We start from the raw sequence: 22,291 nt of genomic DNA on the forward strand, positions 1-22,291 counted from the left end.
GGGGTGTCAAGCATTGTCATTATTAGTTTGGAAACCGTGTCCAACTCTGTACCAATGTAATGAACTTGGTTCATTTCAAATGCGATTTTTATAAATTCAAAAAATATTTCCTGATATTCTTAAATTTATCAATTTATTGTGTATTTGTAATTTGTAAAAGTGGTAATGTTAAACCTCGATATAATGAAGTCAGTAAAATCGGTAATTTGCTTCGTTTTATAGAAATTTTAGCAATTAGACCTTTTTTTTTATTCAATTTATTCCCATAAGTATGAAGGAAGGCCGAAACAAAAATTGAAAATTTTTTCACACGACAGATTCGAGCCCCCCGTACACCAAATTTTCCTAACTATTGGGCGATCGGAAAAAGCACATCTGAATGAGAAAAAATTTCCTTTTGTTGAATTGGAGAGTTGGTGACAAAAGATAAGGTTCCATGCAGTGCCGGCGATATTTCACAACGGCAGTTCAAAGCGAGGCCAGTCACGCCTAAGCGTCCACTCTGCCCTTGCGGCTGATGGTACCACTCGCAGTGGGACGATGCTATCACGAAAAGTGGCGGCAGCAATGTGCAAATGCTTAGCCAGCCTCCCACTTCAACGCGTCTCCGAAACTCAAGATTAAGCAACCTTAGGTATTAAATGCACGTCGGGACAGCACAACCATCGAGGCACTCCCTCGCTTTGTACAGGGCGCGAGGGCTGCGTATGAACACAGCTCCGGTGACGGCCATGTATGTGCAGCTATGGCAGTGCTAGCAAAAGAGATGACATAAAGCGTGCGCCGACACAGCGTTTTCCTGCACATTCTGAAGGTCCCAGTTCCTATCTGCAGGGTGTGAACATCCCTCAGTCAGAATCATTTGCCGGTGGCCATACAAGGAGCCGTGTTTCGCCTGGAAAGATGGCTGGGAGTTGACCTTGGCATCATGCTAGGGCTAGTACTTTTTATTGTTAACACTTTATATTTTGAGAAACTGTTTCTATCGAATGATGATCTTTGCTGAACTATTGCACAGGCATGTTGTGATGAAAATGTATTTTCTAAAATTTTTTATAGGTTTTCCCATGCAAAGCAACAATAGTGTTTTTATATCACTATTCTTGTACGAAATTTTGCGTTAGATACAGTTTTACGATTATTTTTAATGAACTTGTTTCTTAGCGCTCAAGCCTTCGCTCCTTGACAAGTAGTCCTCTCCATTTTCTGTCTGTATCCACTCCTGCATGAGCCCGAAGAGGGTCTGCAGAATATATAAATAAGATAAATGGGTAAACCTACTGGATCCCTAAAAAAACATTGCTTTAATTAAAAAAGCATGATAACATTAAGGAGCTCTTAGCAGCACCAACAAAACAAGGAGTCTCAAATTTTGCAATTTTGCAAAATTTTGCAAATTTTGCAGCAAAAGGGGTTCAGTTTTAGCACGGAACACTCACCTGCACTGCTGCCTGCCCCCAACTGCCACTCGCTGGAGCTGTCGGACTGGTAGTCCGAGCCCAGGTGCTGCGGCACTGGCTGCATGAGTGGGCCACAATGGTCGAGACCGGCGAACGACGACGACCCGAGACTGCTGAGGTCACCCTGGCTCCTGTGGTGGTGCTGTACGAGTGAAAAGAATACAAAGAGCTGCTGAAGAGAGTGTTCCCATTAACAAAGTGCCGGGCACATGAACAAAGTCCCTCTTCGTACCAGCACTAATGATAGTCTCCCACAGAACGCACAGGCCACAAATCGTGCCGTCATGCATACGTGGAAATGTATGGCTTCATACTCATTAACCAGGGTGTCTACCAAGTTGACATTTCCAAATTCCCCGAGTTTTCCAGGTTTTCCGTGAGCGCCTTCGTGGAATTCCCAGAGTGACACATAACTGTTTTATGTCAAGACAAGCTGACACCATGTTGCCCAGTGCTGTCACTCTCTCTAAGCAAATTAAAAAACACAAAGAAGACTCAATCCACTTTGAATAGGAATTAGTATTTATATTATTGAAATATAAAACAGAAGGGAGTGGTTAGTAAAATGCACAGTGAATAAAATATATTCAAGAAAAATGATAAAGCCCATTGAAAATTGAGTCTAACATTTTCAAATACGAATTAAAAGAGATGCATACATTCGATAGGAGCTATTTCTATGAACTGATAGCAAGCTCGTTGGTATGAAGCCCGAACTTTGTTGTCACAAGTGAGATCCTCTCTCAGCAGCTAGAAAGTCAACTTCAACTGTCCTGACATACTCTCAGCGCGCGCACAATGCCTCAGTGTTGTGTGTTTGACTGCTTTGAAGAGTTCATATTGGTTTGGACGATGAGGGACACCTGCATCTCGGCGTCAGCCGACAGTTTGTTTTTTGAGCTCAAGCTCCTTCGAAGAAGCGGCAGCACACTTTCTTCTCCGTTCATTCCTCAATGTGTAAGTTGTTTGTGTTCTTGTCCTCCTTCCACCACGTGTTTGCCCTATGGACCATTTGAAACATCTCTTAGTTAATCGTGCAGTCAACTTTTGATACCCTAGGGGCCACTAAAACGCCCGCAAAATCGGGCAGTCCAAAAAATGAATGCTCGTCTTTTACAGCCCTTAAGAACTCAACTCGCCACAGGCACGTCCGAAAAATTTCTGACGGTCTGCCAGTACACTTATACACTTATTAGGCATATCTGTGCTTGCACTGTGACAGGATGACAGGAGACGGCGGGTGCACGCATGTATAATTAAGGAATATATACCGTGTCCCGTGACAATTGCGCCTTCCCACTCTTGATATGCTTCACCGCAATACTTCGCATATGCTTGGCCGCATAACATTGCTGTATTGAGGCGCAGCTGACTTTCGGGAACCGGCATTATGTGTTGCATCATGCTTTCCGAGCTTCGAAGTCATTGGCGAGAATTACAAAGGCAAAGTCGGTGCCATTGCTAACAGCAGCAAGTTGTTTTAATGAAAAGCACCGAACAGCAGGAAGCTTAAGAAGCTTAAGAAGCAGCTAGGTCTAGCCTTGCCACACTGGTGGCTACGGCTACCAGCAGATCTGTGTGCTAGCGCGCCGGTTCGAGGCGGCGGTGGTGGCTTTGATAAATGCCCTTTCAAACCTGCGGTCACGGCAAAATGTCCAGAAAATCAGACAGGGAAGGGTTCTTGCATCCAAAATTTCAGGCATTCCTATACATTGGCTCTATGGGGTATGTAGTGGTGCCACAAAGCCATTTGAATTATCGGGCATGTCCCAAAATATCAGGTGTCCGGAAAATCGGTCGTTGACTGTACACTGCCAAATCTTCCGGCCGACGACAGGGCGTCAAAGACTATTCATTACGATTCCTGTCTGTTACTCGAGCCAGCGTTACGGCGACTTTCAACCCTTTCAATAAATTGACAGCTAACTTTCCCTGATATAGGCACAAATTCCCTGAGTTTTCCCTGAGTTTTTCCAGACTACTCAAAATCCCTGAGAATTCCCGGTTTGTAGACACCCGGTTGCTCCTCCATAAGAGCGCGTTGCATCAGGATCACCAACGCGGCATGGCGGCTTTCTGTTTTGTTTACGTCGTGTCATGGCCCGAGCAGCTACACTTTGTGTGTATTTCTTCCTCTATCAAGGTCGATGGTTTGTCAAGGCATGAAAAACAGTTTTAGGGGTTTCGATGAGCTACAGTTTCAATAATTTAAAGAAAAACTTTGTTGAAGTGAAAATGTGTCCGCAAAGTAGTTCGGTTTGGAGGGAATTTCGATGCATTATGTTCTGTGAAGCATTGATGGGGAATGAAAAAATCTTCATTGGGGCAAAAATTTCGTTGAAGAGGATTTCGTTGTGCCGGGATTCAACTGTATTACTGTGCAGTCAGTAAGTGCTGCTCAAAAGTGAAGCAAGACACAAAACCAACAGCAACCATTTGAGCTCACCTTCCCATGGACGGTACAACATGCACAGTATATTGCAAACATTTTTGTTTGGGTAAGCAAGGAACCTAATTTTGTAAACAATTAAATAAAATTTTGTAGGCACATGAGAACAAAGACATGTGCCTGGGCCCAAAGCAGAGATGAAATTGCAAATGAGCTAGAACAATTCACGTCGTCAGGCAGGAGACAAAAAGTGATGGCAAACGTCTTATGTGCATTCCAAATGACAGATGTGCTTTGATATGCTTTACCACACAAGAAAAAATGTGTATTACGCCCCATAACAACGCAAGAAGCTTGACAAGAGACTGCGTCTATGAACGGTGCCAAGATGTGATGCCTTCGTACAGTGTGGCGCAAAGATGGTGATGGTAGTGGAGACCAACGTTCGTAACATCCCATACACTCGCTTTCGTTGCGAGGCGGTTTGTCGGCTTCCCACATGTCATGTCGTCTCTGCAAATAGACGCAAGTCTATTCGGCATAAAACCATAACTTTTGTTGCCAATACCCGACGGACCTTTACAAACACAGCCTTTTATTGCCCCCAAGGGCTGACACTGCCAAAGGCACGTCCGAAATAGCTCTGAAGGCCTGCCAGTACAATTATGAGGCGTATCGGTGCTCGTACTGTTACATGCGTGCATAATAAAGAACAGATACTGTGTCCCGTGACGATTGCCTCTTTCCATTCATGGCATGCTACACCACGTAACATTGTGGTATTGAGGCAAAGTTAACCTTTAGGAACTGAAATTCTGCAATGTGTCGTACTTTCCGAGCTTCAAAGCATTTGGCAAGGATTACAAAGGCGGAGTCTGCATCATAGGTAACAGTGGAGAATTGTTTAATGTAAAACACGGCACAAAACAGCAAGAAGCTTGGTAGCGAGCAAGAAGCTTGGTAGTGGCTACGGCTGCCAGTAAATGTGCTTGTGAGAGTGACTGTTTGAGGTGGCGAGATAATCGGAATGGCAGCAGTGGTGGCTTCAATCAATGCCATTTCGGACCTGCGGTCATAGCAGAAAGGCCGGAAAAGGCCAGAAAATTGGACAGTGAAGGGTTTTTTTGTATCCGAAATTTCAGACATTCATGTACATTGAGTCTATGGGGTACCGTGGTGGTGCCGCGAAGGCATGCGAATCATCGGGTTTGTCCGAAAAGTTGGGCATGTGGGAAATCAGTCGTTGACTATAGTTGCATAACACTACTGAAAACATTGCAATACTGTGAAAATACGTGAATACGGCACGTTTGAGCAGATGGTGCAAATTGCACTTCAGTGGGCGCAGCCAGGAGCAGGCAAGTTAAATTGTAGCAAAACGGCGCAAATGGTGTAGTTGGGCCCCCACTGCGAACTGCATATAGGCCAGCATGGCGTTGGTCAGCCAAGTTAGCGTGCGGTGCACCCTGCTCCAGTGGCTCCGGCTATGGTGGAACAAGTTCTATTCCCACACCAGCAACGCTCGACTGTAGACGGTCCAATTTTCACCGACGTAGCATAATTACACTGTGTATGCATTGCATCTGCATTATGCCAAACTACAGTTAAACCTCGATATAACTAAGTAGGTAAAATTGGCAATTTGCGTCGTTATACTGAAATTTCGTTGTATTGAACTTCGACCTTTTATGCAAACAAGTACAGTCATTGATCGGTTTTTATTCCACAGAAAGGGGCTGCAGAATTTTGTGAATTATCAGGCAATCGAAAAAAGCAAATCTGAATGAGAAAACAATCCATTTTGATGAATTTGGGAGTTGGTGACGAATGATACGGTTTCACGTCATGTCGACGATATTTTCACATCGGCAGTACGAAATAAGCGAAGCCAGCCCCGCTTTCATGCGCATTCCGCCCCCACGGACGATAGTGTCACCCGTACAGGGACGACGCTATCAGGAAAAGTGCTGGCAGCAGGCAGCGAATGCTTTGTCTGCCTCTCACTCCAACGGGTCACCGAAACTCGAGATTATGCAACCCCCAATACTAAACGCGCAGGAAGACAGCTTACATGATGCCACGCCGCCTTGGTATGCCCACTCTGCACACGCAGCAGACTATCTTTAAAGCAGAGTCACCCCCCCCCCCACCTCCTGCACGTCGCACGCGCTTGATCGTGTTACCGTGAGATCGCTCACCTCTTCCTCATTCCCTTTGCTTATGCAAGAAGGTGGCACTCATGAAGCCACCATCTTTCTTGTCTCACCCTTGCACACTTTCACTCACCCCTAAAGAGCAAAGTGCGTGGGGCATGATAGGATCTTATCGCACTTGGACTTTATATGGTACATGACGTGGTTCCACTTCAGTGGTCGCTCTTGTCACGCTGGCACAAATTGAGAGGTGCATTTGAAAGCGGACACTTGAGATTCAAACATTTGACCATCTGCGCCCGTGGAAGTTTCCATTTATTGTCTCCACATTGCTTTGCTGTAGAACAGAAATTCCATTATACTGAAATCGCACTTCACACACTTCGTCATATTGAGGTGCTAAATACATGGTATTCTAAGGACAAGAGGTAATGAAAAGTTAAAAACTTTGTAATATTGAGAATTTCGTTATATTAAAATTAGTTATATCGAGGTTTAACTGTACAAGCAAGGAAAGCAGACGACGCAGCCTCCAGCTCTCTACAGTCTGAATCGTACATCACATCCGGTGACTGGTAACGGAGGCGTTTTTTGCAGTTTCGGTATGAGAAACATGTTTTTGTGAGCGTTTTGTGAAGCACCCACTCGTATTTCAAGTGCAAAATTTTCTACAAAGGCTACTGTATGTCTAAAATTATCTTATCTGGAACGGGCTTTTTACACGGTCCAGAATTTTGTTGCAGTTGGCCTTTAAGAAAAAAATTGAGCTTGGCGAGCCACGTAATTCGTAGAGCAGACAACCAGTGGCCTATTAGATAAAGAGTGGGTGTCAAGGGAAAGGAAGTGCAAACAAAGATGGCAGAGAATAAGGTGGTGCGATGAAATAAGGAAATTTCCAGGCATAAAATGGGCTCAGCTGGCACAAGACAGAGGTAATTGGAGATCGCTGAGAGAGGCCTCTGCCTGTTGACATAAATTAGGCTGATGATGATGACATTTTTCACATTACATGTAATTATGGAACCCGCCGTGGTTGCTCAGTGGCTATGGTGTTGGGCTGCTTAGCAAGAGGTCGCAGGATCGAATCCCGGCCAAGGTGGCCACATTTCGATGGGGGCGAAATGCGGTGCCCCCCATCGAAATTTTTTTTTTACATGTAATTATTGAGAGGGATCATTTTGTTTTGCGAAATGACAATGAAATATCACAGCATATGCTCCAATCTATGCAGCCTGCCAGCACAATTCTCACCTGGGTATCCCTGCCAGCGGCCGAGGAAGGGTCGAGAGGGCTGTGCTGTCGTGACTGCCTCGAAGATGACGACGATGACGGGTGTCCTGTGCCTCCCGCTCCGCCACTGCCAGTGCGCATTTGACGTTGCTCGTGTGATGACAGCTGGGCCAGGCTGAGTTCGCTCCGAGACACCACCAAAGGACCGGGGAGGGGCTCCAGCAGCATCAAGGACGCCAGGGACGGACTGCTGCCGCCACTCCCGCTGCGGGGTGTCACTGCAGGGTGCACAACAGCAGCCGCAGAGTTAGCAAAGCCAGCGTAACTGAAGTGTGTTAGCAAAACTAGTTAAACTGGTTAGCATAACCTAAAGCCCCTCCATTTACGTTTCCGCCAGCCAGGTTAAATAGCGTTAACGCACCCCCTGCTTCCCTAACACATTCCCTCAGCTTTTGGCGTCAAAGCAACTTACACAGTCCCAGCTTGTGGTTATGAGTGCAACCAATGTCAGTGTGGTCTGCTACTGCTGCGTAGAGGTGCAAGCATGCAACAACTGAAAATTTAGGAAGCGGAAATCTTGGAGGCAGAACTACTAGAAACGGAAACCCCAAAAGCAGAAATTGCGAAAGTGGAACTGGTGTGAGCAACGAATCGGGAAACACTGACGCACATCAAAGGTTTAGCAAAAGCGGTAGTGGCGCACATATGGAGGGCGTTCAGTATAACTAACTCTGGAGGAAAACATTCCCCATAGCGCCTATGCATAGATTTGGCAACGGCAAGGGCGCGGCAACAATACACAGATTTTACGTTTGCCAGCTGCTTAGACGAACGCCTAACGTAAGCTCAAAGAAGAATTACAGCACACATGAGTGGATGATTGAGGTAGAACAAGAAAGATCTATGGTGTTCAACAAAGCTGCCTTGGTCTCGTTCAGTATGCATACAGTTGAGTTGTCAGTACGAGTGAACAGCAAGTGCAGAGGACCGTATGCAATTCTGACGAGATTCACGTTCCCGAGTGTCGGTGAGTCCGTGGTGCCATCTGGTAAAGGCACCTGCAATGCGCCTTCTCACGTACAGCAAATTTTACATAACCATCAAATTTTTCTCGATAACAAGCAGAATGAACTCTACAACAGTGCCTACATACAGGCTACGTGTAGATGTAGTTTCGTATAATGCTTCATGTATATTTAGCACTACAAGATTAATTTTACCTATTGTGAATATAACTGCACCGGTGACAATGAAAATTGCATCATGGTGACATCCTTGCGGTTGGCAGTTCTCTGCCCCGTTTTTACTCTGGAGTCAGTAATACCAACTCGATAAGGGCAATGTTTCCCCTTAGGTGGCTTGTAATCGTTCTTGGGCACGTTTCTGCTTTTACTGCATGCATGGTGCGTGGCTGATGTGTTCCACATTCTTTTTCAGCCAATACTGTTGCTCGTTGCTTTTGCTTGAGTAACTGCTCCACGTGCTCAGACTGGCCTGTGGCTAACTAGCACGCATGGCAGCAGCACACATAAACTGTTTCTTGTAAAATAATTGCAGCGAACAACTAAAAAAAAAAAAACTTAAGTGCAACCTTGAACAGCGCAGCCGGTCTAGTGAAATAAGGGAGAAGATGATAGTGATGGATCGCAAAATAAAAGATGTCAAAAACCCGTTCAAGGTGCTCGAGCACTACGCTAAACCGTGAAAATTAAATTCTGGGGTTTTTATGTGCCATTTCACTATCAGCGGGACACGAGAGGATTCTGAATACGACAGCAAAGCGTTCTAGTTGGGTGGAAACTGCTGCTTTCACTGTCACGGCTGCAGTATTAGCCACACATGCCCCCAAGAGCTCCAACGTCAATTTTTCTATGTTGCTGCGGCCGAAAAAGTATGAAGTTCGAAAGTAGATAGCACTTGAAGAGATCTCGCGACGATCTCGCCACTGAACATCCATTTTTCCTTTTTTTTTGAAGAGGCTGAAACGATGTGAGACATGAACATACAGCAGTGTGCCCGGTACGAGGCAAAGAATGCTTTGCATTAAATTTAGCCTGCTGAGGCTGCTAGGTCTGCCAAAAAAATTCACGAGGCAAACATTATGCGAAGTGCAGCGTAAATGCAGCACTGTAAATGGAGCACTCTCTGTAACCTTAGGTGTCCCTTTTTTCTTTTAATTCACAAATTCTCCAGTTTGCTTACAGTAAACCAGAAGGTTCAGGATTAAAGGCGCTAGCATCCACCTGACAGGCCCTGACCCCTGTACAATCTGCACTCCAGCAAAGCAATCAGGACAGCGTAAGACTGAGGAGAACACTAAAAAAAGAAGTGGGGGGGTGAACAATTAATGAGGCAAATTAGAGAAAAAAAAGTTATACACTGCAAGCTAAGAAAAACAAGCACATGATGTGCAACCACAAAAACAGCATGGGCCACATAGTTTGGGCAAATAACAAAAAATGTAATTAACCATATTTGTACCGACTAGCCCATCAATGCGTTCTTTTGGGACAAACGCGCCAGCTATCCTGCTGACAGCTAAAGCAGGCGGGTGGAAACTTCGTACACATTGCCACTTGAGCGGCAGCCGACCAGACTTGCCTGACTGACCCGAAGCCGTGGAGGAGGGTGGCGGTGCCACCACCAGGGGCGGGAGGGAGTTGCAGGCCGCTCGTCGGGCCAGCCGCTCGTTTGGCGAACTGCCACCCCTTCCCGGTGGGCTGCGTGCCATTCGTGCCGGAACCGGCGGGGGCACTGGTGACCGGGGCCGTTCCTGGGGACAAGGGCAACAGTGAGGTGGTGCATCAAATGTGGAAGTGGATTAGATGCATCAGCTGGAGGTACTTCAGGAAGAATGGAAACGCTTACGTCAGCAGGAGGAGCCTCGCAGGGCCGCTGCGGTTGGCTGGCGCATCGGAACTGCATGTCACTCCTGAAAGGCGGTGCAAGTGACACAGAGTTATATACTTACCAACCTGTGCGATTTGAAATTGGAGAAAAAGAAGAACGGAAAACATGCCATCTCAGCTTAGTGGTTATGGCATTGCACTGCTGAGCTAAATGGCCACTGGTTTATACCTGGCTGCAGTGACTGTATTTCAATGGGGGCGAAATCCAAAGACACTCGTGTAGTTAGGTCAGGTCTCGGTGTTCAAAACTAATCCGGAGACTCCCACTACGGTGGGCACCGTAAATAAGGTTGTGGTTTTGCCACAAAAAACCCCTGAATTTCTTGAAATTCCTAAATCCACTGCAGACAATGACAACGAAGTGTAGGTGGGAATAGAACGCATTTCTTTAAGGTTTACACTGAGCCCACAGCTTTTGTGGGATACATGTGCGCTATAGCAAAGGATGATACACCTTTAGATGAAGCATACAATCAGCACGATAACTTGGAACAGAAAGCAATGACGAGGAACACATTTTTAGATTTTAGAACCTGCTCAAATGTAGTACTCCTCTATATGGCACCTTCGACTACCACACAAGTAAAATTACGATTTCTTCTTTTTACTTTCTTGCATGCATTTTTACAAACTTCTGCTGCCGCATTTTTCAACGCCTTTAGAAATCTTCCATACGGAATTTACATTACGTAATAATAAGACGCAACACAGGAAATTTGTAGAATGAGCCCAAGTTCATAAACTTTAAGAAAAATTCAGGGGGCTAGGCAGGCATGTGCAATGGAATGTGCAGGCAAAACACCAGTCATAGTTTGCATGCTCAATTCTTTCTAGAAAGGGTAACAAGTTTGCAAACATCCAGAATTGGGTTCTAATACAGTCAAATTCAGCTTAGCATCAACTGAGTTAAACATTTACAATTTCTCTACAAATATGCCATTTTTTTACTCAGTGAAGCAATCTGGCACGGTAGTTTCGATTTAACGAAGCCTTGACACGTTGGATAGGTCCTTTGACAGCCCCTAGGAGAGAGACCTATGAGACAGCAGCTGGCAAAACACATCGCTATGCCATTTGCCGACCTGGAAGTTGGGCTTCGTGGCAGTTAACACAGCTTTATTAAGTAGTGCCATGCTTCAAAAAATATTGCAGCAATGGCTGAAAACAAAGCAAGAACTGTTTCTTGAACTTTGGCTTGTGCCAGAAATCGTAAGATGCTGTTTCTGTGCCCCCCAAAAACGATACTCCCAAGCCCACATGCTTCGCACGAGCAGCTGCAATGTCATAGCATTACGAGATCTTATTGTCTGATGATTCTCAATCAATATCTGCATGACTCCAACCTCAGGCCATCTGCGAGTTATGACCTTATCTACACTTCCTGTCCCCAAGACCATGATCACAGTTATGGTCAACCACTCGATGACTGCAAGACACATAATGCTCCTGATTGAACATCAACCTCTATATAACAAACGCTGGCATAATGAATTATCAGATATAACGATCTACAACCTAAAATATTTCTGGCAGATATCAGCATGCAGCAAACACAGTAAAACCTCAGTAATTTCGACTCAGTTAATTGGAAATCGCAGATAATTTGTAGAAAGTCCGTGGTTTTAAAATGTTGTGTAAGTTTAACTGGACAATTCCAGCAGCGAGCATGCTGCTTCTTTGTCAATTTGCCAACTTTGCCTACTAATATACCCTGACATACTCTGCAGGGCTAACTACTAACATACTCTGCAGGGCTTGGAAACCCAAATTACCAAAAAAGTAAATGTGATAAAAATTAATGCTCCAGTGCAGGTACCAATCATGCTTTATTCAAACGAACCTTTACGGCACTCCACTGCCCACTGCCGTGATTCCCGCCAGCCGGCGCAAACTTTCAAAAAAGTCGATAAGTTTCTTTCAGACCTTGTTTGATCCGCGAACCAAGAGCTTTCGCTCGAGTTGGGCAACGTCCAAAAGGAAGTCCTCTGTGGCGTCGCATGAACAGACACCGTCTATGTGCCGTAGCACCTCGGCGTCGTCATTGTCCTCGTCTGATGTCGCAGCGGTGTCGGCACTAGGCAAAGCCTCCTCGATGGTGTCATCCAGCGACACCTCGCCGCAGCTCGCAACGTTGTCGTCGGCCTCCATGTACTCGGCGAAGGTTGTGGTGAGGTTTAAACCCTTGAAATCGTTGGCGGCGAAGCCTGCATCAGCCTTGAGTGGCATCGAGGTTGTTGCGTCCCCAGCAGAGGAGGCAGTCTCTCGCTTAAAGCCACAGTGCTTGAACGAGTTAGCGATTGTGCTTCGCGACAGTGCGTTCCACGAACTGGCAACAAAATGCATGGCGTTGAGCACAGTGATCTTTCTTTCTGACTTGCGGCACTCCATGGCCACCAGCCGACGCTGCACTAACCGCTTCCAGTACCCTTGCTTGACGCACTTAATGATGCCGGCATCCAGCGGCTGCAGCCGGCTTGTGCAGTTGGGCGGGAAAAAAACAACCTTCATGTTCCTCAGGATGGACGTATTTGGTGGGTGGCACAGTGCGTTGTCCACGAAAAGCGATATTTTCCTCGCCTTAGCAGCCATTTTGTTATCCAGCTGCTGCAAAAAATTGCTGAAAAGCGAAGACGTCATCCACGCCTGTTTGTTGAAGTTGTAGCTGCACGGCAGCATCTTCAAGTTCTTAAAGCACTGTGGCTTTGCAAACTTTCCAACAACGAGCACGGGTAGCCTCTCCGAACCGGCCTCGTTAGCACAGAATGGTGCCGTCACAAGCTCTTTACTACTCTTGCCACCATGACAGCTATCCCCCTTAAACGCGAGGGTTTGCTCGGGCTGCATATGGTAAAAAATAGCGCTCTCATCGGCGTTGAAAATGTCGCAGGGTTTGTATGCAGCAATCATCTCCGGCAGCGATTCCATCTACTCGTTCACCGTCTAAACGTCCCCGAAAGTGCTTTCTCCGAAGGAGCGGCTGTACACAATCCTGTTTCATTTTTTAAAGCGATCCAGCCACCTATTCGATGGCTGAAAGTCGTCAATGCCCAGACGCAATGCCACAAGGTCCGCCTTTTCTTTCAGAATGGCACAGTCAATGTTGATTGCAGAGTTCCGTGCTTGATGCAGCCACTTGACGAGAACTTTTTCTAACTTCTCATGCTGTCCTTCTTTTGCTGCTTTCCGCTTGAGCCCGAACTTGTTGGCATTCTGCAACATCACCGCTTTGTTTTCCAGGATCGTCTTAAGCGAAGATTCGGGTATCTTAAGGTCCCAGGCAATGCTGCCTTTCATGTCTCCATGCCGCTTTTCCGCTTCCTCGATAATATTCAGCTTATCGCCAAGTGACAGAACTGTCCGCTTTCAGGACATTGTGCGTCGCATTGCTCCCCACCACTCAAAACCTCCACTGAGCGCTGGTCGCTAGGATTACGACCAAGAACACATGCGATAAACCTAGGCCCCTCCGCGCTACCTTGTCGGCGATCTGCTGCTGGGAAACCGGAAGGAGAGAAATGCTTCCCCAGCACAACGAGAGGCAACGCCGCCAATAAGAGAGGGAGCAAGTGACTGTGGAGAGATGGAGCGGAGAGACGGAGCGAGGAAAGAGACCTGCGGCACTTTTCTTTCGTCCGCCGTCCCGTCCCGCGTTTCGCGAGGGTCGTCATATAATGCGGGTCAGGTGTAAAATTGCGTCGGATAACCGGGCTTTTTAATGCACTGCTTCTGTGGGGACTCCAGCGGGACTGAGCTAATCCATCGTAAAACACAGGTCATTGCAAAACCGGGGAACGTATAATGGGGGTTCCACTGTATACTGGGAGAAAAAAATCTATGATTCAAATACTGGTGCAAGCAAAATTAAAAGCTGAAAGTGATCGTTGGGGAAAAGGCCACACCTAGAATATTTTGGAACTACATAAAATTATTAGGCAGAAAGTTTGGAACAATACAACATATCCCAGATTAAGATGGAAACAAACTGGACGGGGACGTGGCAAATTACAGCCCAATCTTTCCAAAGCAACAACGAAGTTGTACTTGAGGGAAAAAGGGGGCATGAAAGAGAACCAGATGGAAAAGGAGCTGATGTGACAAATTTCAACTAAAAGAAAGCCGAAGAGTAAATTGCAAAGCACATAGCCACAGGGCTAGACGAGGTTCCCGTTAGGCTAATTAATGAACTAGGACCAAAAAGTAAGGAAGCTTTTTTGAAAGCCGTAGAAAAAAGTCTAAAAGACAGACGAATACCAGACAGTTGGCGACAAAGTAGAATCAATTTAATTTATAAAGGTAAGGGGGAGAAAGATAGAATTCACTCGTATAGACCGTTAACTATTACATCGGTAATATATAGGCTAGCAATGCAGGCAATCAAACATAAGATTCAAGCATGGGCAGAGAATAATGGCACTTTGGGAGAACTTCAGAATGGCTTCAGAATAGGTAGGCATTCAGATGATAACTTACTTGTTCTTACTCAGTGCATTGAAATATCAAAAGTAGAAAGCAGACCATTATATGTGGCCTTTTTAGACATTACAGGAGCCTATGCCAGCGTAGCCCGCAACATTTTGTGGAATATGATCGATGATGATCATATTCAGATCATATTTCAGATCAAATATGATCATCTGATCATATTTGATCAGATGATCGCCTGCCTAGGCAAGACTAACCTGACATAAGACGGTGATACGTAAACAAAGGCGCTCACGTCAAGGCGACCACAGCTGCTGTCCTTTGTGGAAGCAACCACTCTGTCGGAGCCTGACCCTGACAAGCAGACCATCACAAATGGCCCACTAATCGATCGAAGGAACCAACGTCGAGGACTTCCATGGGAACAACTCCGACATCAAGTTCCCAGCTTGCCACGTCGTTGCCTCGTATGACGGGGCGAACGTGCAACATTGGAGGTGGAGCCTGGCAGCACGGTGCGACGTCATGGGCGGGATTTTGCCAACGGTTCAACCATTGTGGTTGCCCAAGAAGAAAAACAGTGAATTTCCCCCATCGAGAGAAAGGGAAAGAAAGAAGCACATAAAAAGTGGATCTTGAGTACTATGGGAGCGTGCTCCGACTCTCACTAGTACTATTAGTCGTACAGGTGCTCCGACACGTATGTGTGTTCCTACTCATGCTTGTGCTGCTAGTACATGTAAACTCTCACCACGTAAATTTGTAAATAAACCATTTTTCTCATTGCTTGCACATTGCCCTCTACTCCTCAATCGCCTGGCACCTGGTACATCCCCAGCCATGGCACCGTAACGGCCACTAGGACATAAAGTCGCAACAACTGTATGACACCGATGGGATATGCTACCCTGAGTCCCAATACTACGCAAGCAGCGTAGACGTGTTTATGCAAGGCCACGTCTGCAGTGTCGGCTCCGTTGACAGCCACCAATGACTAGGAGACGGCAGGCCTAGCTCGCTGGGCCATTGAATCGAAGACCGGTGGCGCTTGCAATACGACCGCATGCAGCTCGTAATAAAGCTCCTATGTTGGTCAGCACAATGTGTACACAATTATGTCGCTCTTAAATTGCAATACATTTGGTTTTATCGACGCAGACAGAAGCAAACGAGCAAGCCAAGCCAGCTTGCGATTGGTGGAAGACGGTATAGGCCTAAACGCACCGTGGTTGCTCAGTGGCTATGGTGCTGGGCTGCTGAGCACGAGGTCGCGGGATCGAATCCCGGCCACGGCGGCCGCATTTCGATGAGGGCAAAATGCGAAAACACCCGTGTACTTAGATTTAGGCGCCCGTTAAAGAACCCCAGGTGATCAAAATTTTTGGGGTCCTCCACTACGGCATGCCTCATAATCAGAAAGTAGTTTTGCCACGTAAAACCGCACAATTTAATTTAATTTTTTTCTATCGCTATAGGCCTAGCTCACTGGCCACCAGATTTGGGGCCAACAGCCCTTGAATTTCGGTCCGCGACTGAGCACCACCTGCCAACGTTTCTGAGATTATCTTTCACCATAGGGGAGGCAAACTGGACAAACGGACTAGGTGCGACACTGGATTGCAGAGCTGCTAACGAACCAAGCGAAATCATGCAGAGCAGAGTGTATGCTCGATTTGTGTACTGTGCGGTGAAGCAGAAAACCTTCCCCACCGAGTGCCGGTGTGCTACCAAATATGGAGATTTCCACTGCGCAAAGCAGTGTGTGTGCCGCGCACCCAAGTAACCACTGCCACTCCTCCCGTGATGTGCCTTTCTTTGTCTTACCGATCCGCTGCTGCTCCTGCCTGTTGCTCTACCTCTGGCAGTTGCTGTGATAATGAGAGACATCTCGCTGCACTGCAGAACGCCGTGCTTTCATCTGCACAATGCTACTGCAATCAAAGCACTAAACGCTTGTACGTTGGCTGTTCCTGCCGTTCCTTTCGGAGAGGTCTTTCCACACGACACCCACTATAAAGGGCAACCAGCGCTTATCGTTTGTTACTCTGAATGTGTCAAATGCTAATTGTTTATTACTTCTTGCGATTCAAATTTATACACCTTTCGGCATGCTGGTCAGCCACATAATAATTGTCATTGTTGGCCCCTTATGGTTAAACCTCTTTATAAGAAAGTTGCATCCTACAGAAATATAGCTACGCCACGTTCAGCATTCAATATTAGCATTCATTACACGTTAGTATATATTATAAACATTTCAGATTTTCATTATGTAATAACTGATTATATCCATGTTCAGTTATAACAATGCTTGACTGCATACATTTCCTTTTTTTAGTGCTGTGTATCTGGTACTTTGCTGTCAGGAATGCCATGGGATGATTATGCATGCATTACACCCTAAATGATGTAACCAAAGAGCTCTGAATGTGACTGCTTTGAATTTTTTTCAGCTGGCCTTTGTGCTGCTTGAGAAGTTGAGCTGCAAGTGCTGGCATTCAAAGCCCAGCAGGCATGTGAACGTGCATTGCTCACCTTGCTCGGGCCTTGGCGTATGACGGCACCTGTTGGCCGACAGCCGGTGCTGGTCCCCCCCTTAGAAGCCCTGCACTGGTGCTGCCCCCAGGTGACCCCAGGTCAGACCCTGTGCTGCTGTCGTAGTCGGGGCCAAAGTAGCTGCAGTTTTGCAGGGGGCAACCCCTGTGTAACAGGCAGAAGACAGTTGTGACAATTAAAAGTTGAACGCATCCATTAAACAAAAATGTATGTGAGTGAATAAACTATTTCATAAACTAAGCTGTTAATGCACGGAGTCTGAAGAAAAATTTTCAGTCAAGCTTCAGTCAAACCCAGTTATCATGACTAAAAATTAGGGGTGTGCGAATACCGTATACGGTCGCTGACCGATTTTCCAGACCTTGCGGGGACTGAAAAATAGTCCAAAAAAGTCGTTCAGCCAAAAAAATAAAACTTACCAGGCTTAAAGCAGCTTAAATATATCTCTAATAATGCCCTTCCTCATACTATGCTTGGAGGCAATCAGACTTGCTTGGATTTGTGCAAAAGTGACACCGTCTCCGTATACAGTTGACAAAAGTGTCATCGGTTAGGCAATCTCCTCCAACGGAGTTCGCCATGGAGATCGAAGAAGCGAACCACATTTCTTCGCACCACTTGGCTCTAGCAAAGGCACAGGAGGTGGTGCTGATAACACAAATGCAAAGTCTCACAAACACACACAATGATGCAACGTCTCCGCAAGACATGCTTGCTCAGTGGACACACCACGTGCAAAATAGCAATTGAAACTACAGAAAAAAGAAGAAAAAAAATCCCGCATTAAGTGATTGGACGATAGTGCTGACCAAGAAATGAAATGGAAAAAGTCCCATCCCCTGGAGCATGTTATCCAAAGAAGAGCGCGCATGGCCTCTGAGACACAAGGATGGCATGCGCTCCTTACTGATAGCGTGTGCCTCCCAATCTTGGAGGCTATACATTGGGCCGCTGGAAGCCAAGCCTGGCCGAGCCAGCGGAAAATCCAACATGGCAGCCTTCAAAATCGGGTAGTGTGGCTTGGAATGAGCGATTTATTCCGGTAAATCAAACTTGGGGGCCTAAATTCGCCTGAAAAATAGGCCGCAAAAATGCATTAGCTCTATGGAAACCCTGACAGTGCATTTATGAAGTCTGGAATATTCATCAAGTCCAAATTTTGGAGTCTGAAAAGTCCGCAGGCTACTGTAGTATATTTCGAATTGAATATCAAATTGAATAAAGAATAAAAAGACAAATAACGAATACCAGAAAATTTTCAGGATATTCAATGCTTATAAATATTGGGCAAGACAATACAGGATACCTGTGCCCAGGAGTCTCCTAGCATTGCATAACAAGAATGTAGCAAGCTATCAGCAAAATAGTTTCAGCCCTCGGGTCTGCGATCGGGGCTACGAATGCAATGCTGTCGATGGAACACTTGATCATACGGTGGTATTTGCATCCATTTCTTGTCCTGTACCAAAAGCCCGACATGTTTATTCCACTTTTCACGCTATAATCCATGGTGATGATGTTAGTAGAATCAATGCACTTAAGCTTATTTTAGTAAATTTGAAGTGATTAGTCTTTCCGATGATGTCCATGCTCTAACCAAATTTTCAGTGATTTGTTAAAATGTTCATTATGTATTCTGTCCCATTAAAAACAAAAACAAAAAAAAAAAGATAAATACAAAGCAGCCTTGGATTACTCTGGAAATTTTGCATCTTTTACGCCGACATGGCCACTTACGGTGTGCAAAACGTGCCAGTGATACTGTTCGCACTGCTCAGTTTCTTGCTCTAAAGGAGGAACTTTGAAGTAAACCTAATGCAGCACATGATTTTTATTTCCAAGTAACCACTTCCGGATTTAGTAAAAAAATAACCCTCAAAAGTTCTGGACTGCTGTTATGCCTAAAGAATGTACCACTGATTCCTTTGGAATAAATGACACAGCTGCAAGTGATACTCTCATTATTGCTAATGCATTTAATACTCACTTTAAATCTGTTCTTACCCATGACAACTTTGTAATTCCTCTATTTAGTGAACAGCTGCAAAGTTCTACTAATTATGTTGTTGTTTCTAACCAGGATGTGTTAAACTTGACTTTAAATGCAGATTCCAAAAAGAAAGGTAGTCCTGACAACATAGATGTGACACAGGCAGGAGGTTGTGGAAGCAGACAAGCATGGTCGCCCGAACACTGCCTTCCTCTCCTTTCACCTACGATCTATCTGTACACCGTTGCACATTCCCCCTCCCACCAGGGAGCACTGCAAACAACATGAGAGGTAGCAAGGAAAGATGGATGAATAAAAAGAATAAGAATGTGCAGTCAATCCAATGTTCCAAGATGGCTCTGTCACCCTTGACAAGTTCATAAAAGAGTGCAGTTTTCCGGTGATGTGTCACGTATCTCTGGTGGGCGAGGCTAGTTGTGCTTTGGACAACATCTACCTGCGCCGAAGCATGTGAACACTGATTGTAGTACATGTTGCGCTCTTGATACAACTGAGTAAGATTCAAGTGCCTTGCAGGAGCGGGAACTGTGATTGCACTTGAAGCTAGCGCATGTGTGTCGAAGAATGCGTGTTGTGAATGAACTTCAGCTGATTGCTACCGCGGGAGAGCTACCGTCGACACGAGGTCGGCTTGCTTCTGGTGGTTGGACGTGTCTGAAACGAGTGCACGTTGCACAAAGTTTTTCAGGTGATATTTCAGTTGCTTTAGCATGCCAGAAGGTCGCACCTGTCCTTTTGGTCGTTGCTTGCACTGTTTTGCATTTGTCGTATTAGGTGCTGTTTTGATTGCTGGCGTTGAAAATGTCCTTGACGGTGTTCACTCATAGGAAAACGACATACCGGCCGAGTTGCTTGTCGGTTCAGTTGATTAGGGCTTAGACGTCTTTCTTGGTATTGCATCTGCTCTTTTGAAGGCACTCTTTTTCAGCGGCGTCCGTGTCCTCGCACATGGGAACTTTCGTTTCCTTTCAATAAAGTTACAGCTAATTTTCCCTGATAGAAGCACGAATTCCCTGAGTATTTCCAGACTGTTCAAATTCCCTGAGAATTCCTGGCTCCCGGGAACGCCTTCAGCAAAGAAACATATCACGCTCTGGTGCTTACTACGAAGTCAAATGTGCAATGCATATGCTGTCTCTCGACAGCACAACAGTTCAAGATTGTGCTAACGCGAAAAATGTCTAGCAATCTAATCAAATCAATGTTTGGGTTTCTGCCCCGAAGTGCTGGATGCAATGATGCACTGGATGTGAAAAGTGCATTGTATGGAGTTGAAAAGATGCTAAAAAGTGGGATTGTTGCTGCATCTGAAGGAAGTAACGTCCGAAGTTCTTTCTCTTCAGTGCAACTTGTCACAACTCAACAGGACACCCGCAAAGTCTTGGGCTCTGCTGAGAAATTCTTGGAACTCGCAGAAGAGCGATTTAAAGAAGACTGCCTTACGACAAGGCCATGCTTACCTACACCTGATGTAGCCAGTGTCGCTCTGGTCAGAGGCTACCTTTTCAGGGCAGCTACACAGTCTCTCTCCTGTGCAAAATGCATTGAACTTACAGAAGGAGTCAAAGCACAAACGCCACTTCAAGGACTGATGGCTCACCAAGACCGGGGTGGGCTGCGCTACCCTAGTCAGGAGCTCGTGAAGCTTTCAGCAGCGCTGAAAAGTTTCGCCGAGATGGTACTTTTACACAAAAAGACCATCCCAAAGCCTTTGAAACTTTGTGTGGAGAGAAGCGTCAGCACACTCATGGATGTGCCTATCCTCACATGCGGCAGCGAGGACATGAGTCACTGCCAGCAGCTGCTCCAACTAGTGAAAAAAAGATAATTTATGAAGCTGTTATTCACAAATTATGCTTTGGGAGTAACTGGCAGAAACCTTGTTGCGAAGAATTTTGAGAAAGAAACCCTGTCCCGCAAGGTGCTCAGGCTGTAAGCATCTGGCAATAAATTTGTACCATGAGATGATACTAACTTTGTGTTTTTCATAAGTTATCCTTGCTGTCAATTCTCACACAAAAAATCAAGTCAATTTGAATAACAAAAGGCACAGCAAATATTAACTGCAAATGTTTTATGGTGACGGATTATGCAAGGCACACCAATACAAATGTCATGCGTATTGGCAATGCCGCTTTCAGCGTTAATTGTTGCAAGAAGCATGCATAAAAGCGAGTAGCCGTGCCGAGCGCCGGGCAAGATAATGTCGGAGGGTGGCATCAACGCGTGTGGCCAAAGCTTGCAACAGCACGGCCGACCGGTGACAATGGGCGAGCGTGACACCTGCCTGGCATCTTCCTAGAGGAGGCGCTGGTGGTGGCTACGGCTACTAGCGGATCTGCGTGCAAGAGCGCCGGTTCAAGGCGGCAAAATAACCAAAATGACGGTGGCGGTGGCTTTGATTAATGCCATTTCAGACCTCCTGTTATGGCAAAAAAGTCCAGAAAATCAGACGTTGAAGGGTTCTTGCGTCCGAAATTTCAGACGTTTCTATAAATTGACTCTATGGGGTACGTGGTGGTGCCACGAAGCCGTCTGTATTATCGGGCATGTCCCAAAAATCGGGCATCCGGAAGATCTGTCGTCGACTGTTCACTGGCAACTCCTCCAGCTGACGACACGGCATCAAAGACGATTCGTGACGATCCCTCTCTGTTACTCGAAGCCAGCATTAGCGACTTTCGTTCCCGTTCAATAAAATTACACCTAATTTTCCCTCATAGAAGCGCAAATTCCCTTAGATTTCCCCGAGTATTTCCAGACTATTCAACATCCCTGAGAATTCCCGGTTTTCCCAGTTGTTAGACACCCTGAGCACAGTATGTTTGAATTAACCGCCGCAAATGCTTGCATCTTCAAATTACTGGCCGTTTTTGCCCATTAGAATACACTTAACTTTGATGGGATCACGGCGTTTGTTCGAATAAACCAGAAGTTCAAATTAAGCGTGTTCGAATTAACGAGATTCAACTGTATATTGTTGACCACTGCTATTATTGCATCTTGCTTTATTTTTTTCCTATTTTGTCATCTTTGTATTTTCTGCCCCCCACTCCTGCGATAGCCTTTTGGGTCTGCAGTATGTTGAAATAAATGAATAGGTAGATAGAAATCAAGATATACAGTACGGTCCACTCTTATTAAAGGGAATGGCAAATTAG

At 45.8% G+C, this 22,291-nt stretch overlaps 1 protein-coding gene across 3 annotated transcripts in view; it reads right to left on the minus strand.

Annotated features, from left to right (window-relative positions):
- The window catches only part of LOC142587416 (signal-induced proliferation-associated 1-like protein 2), a 194,338-nt gene that overhangs the window by 35,409 nt on the left and 136,638 nt on the right, over positions 1 to 22,291 (minus strand). For 2 of the 3 annotated variants that reach the window (XM_075698424.1, XM_075698426.1), the window contains exons 18-22: positions 17,099 to 17,263; positions 10,101 to 10,164; positions 9,834 to 10,005; positions 7,254 to 7,510; positions 1,440 to 1,602 (exon numbers count right to left, since the gene is read on the minus strand). In XM_075698424.1, coding sequence (XP_075554539.1) covers positions 1,440 to 1,602; positions 7,254 to 7,510; positions 9,834 to 10,005; positions 10,101 to 10,164; positions 17,099 to 17,263 — 821 coding nt within the window. The remainder of the gene's footprint in view (positions 1 to 1,439; positions 1,603 to 7,253; positions 7,511 to 9,833; positions 10,006 to 10,100; positions 10,165 to 17,098; positions 17,264 to 22,291) is intronic. The other variant, XM_075698427.1, reaches the window with a different exon arrangement.

This window comes from Dermacentor variabilis, chromosome 7, assembly GCF_050947875.1.
Source record: "Dermacentor variabilis isolate Ectoservices chromosome 7, ASM5094787v1, whole genome shotgun sequence".
Lineage (NCBI taxonomy): Eukaryota > Metazoa > Arthropoda > Arachnida > Ixodida > Ixodidae > Dermacentor > Dermacentor variabilis.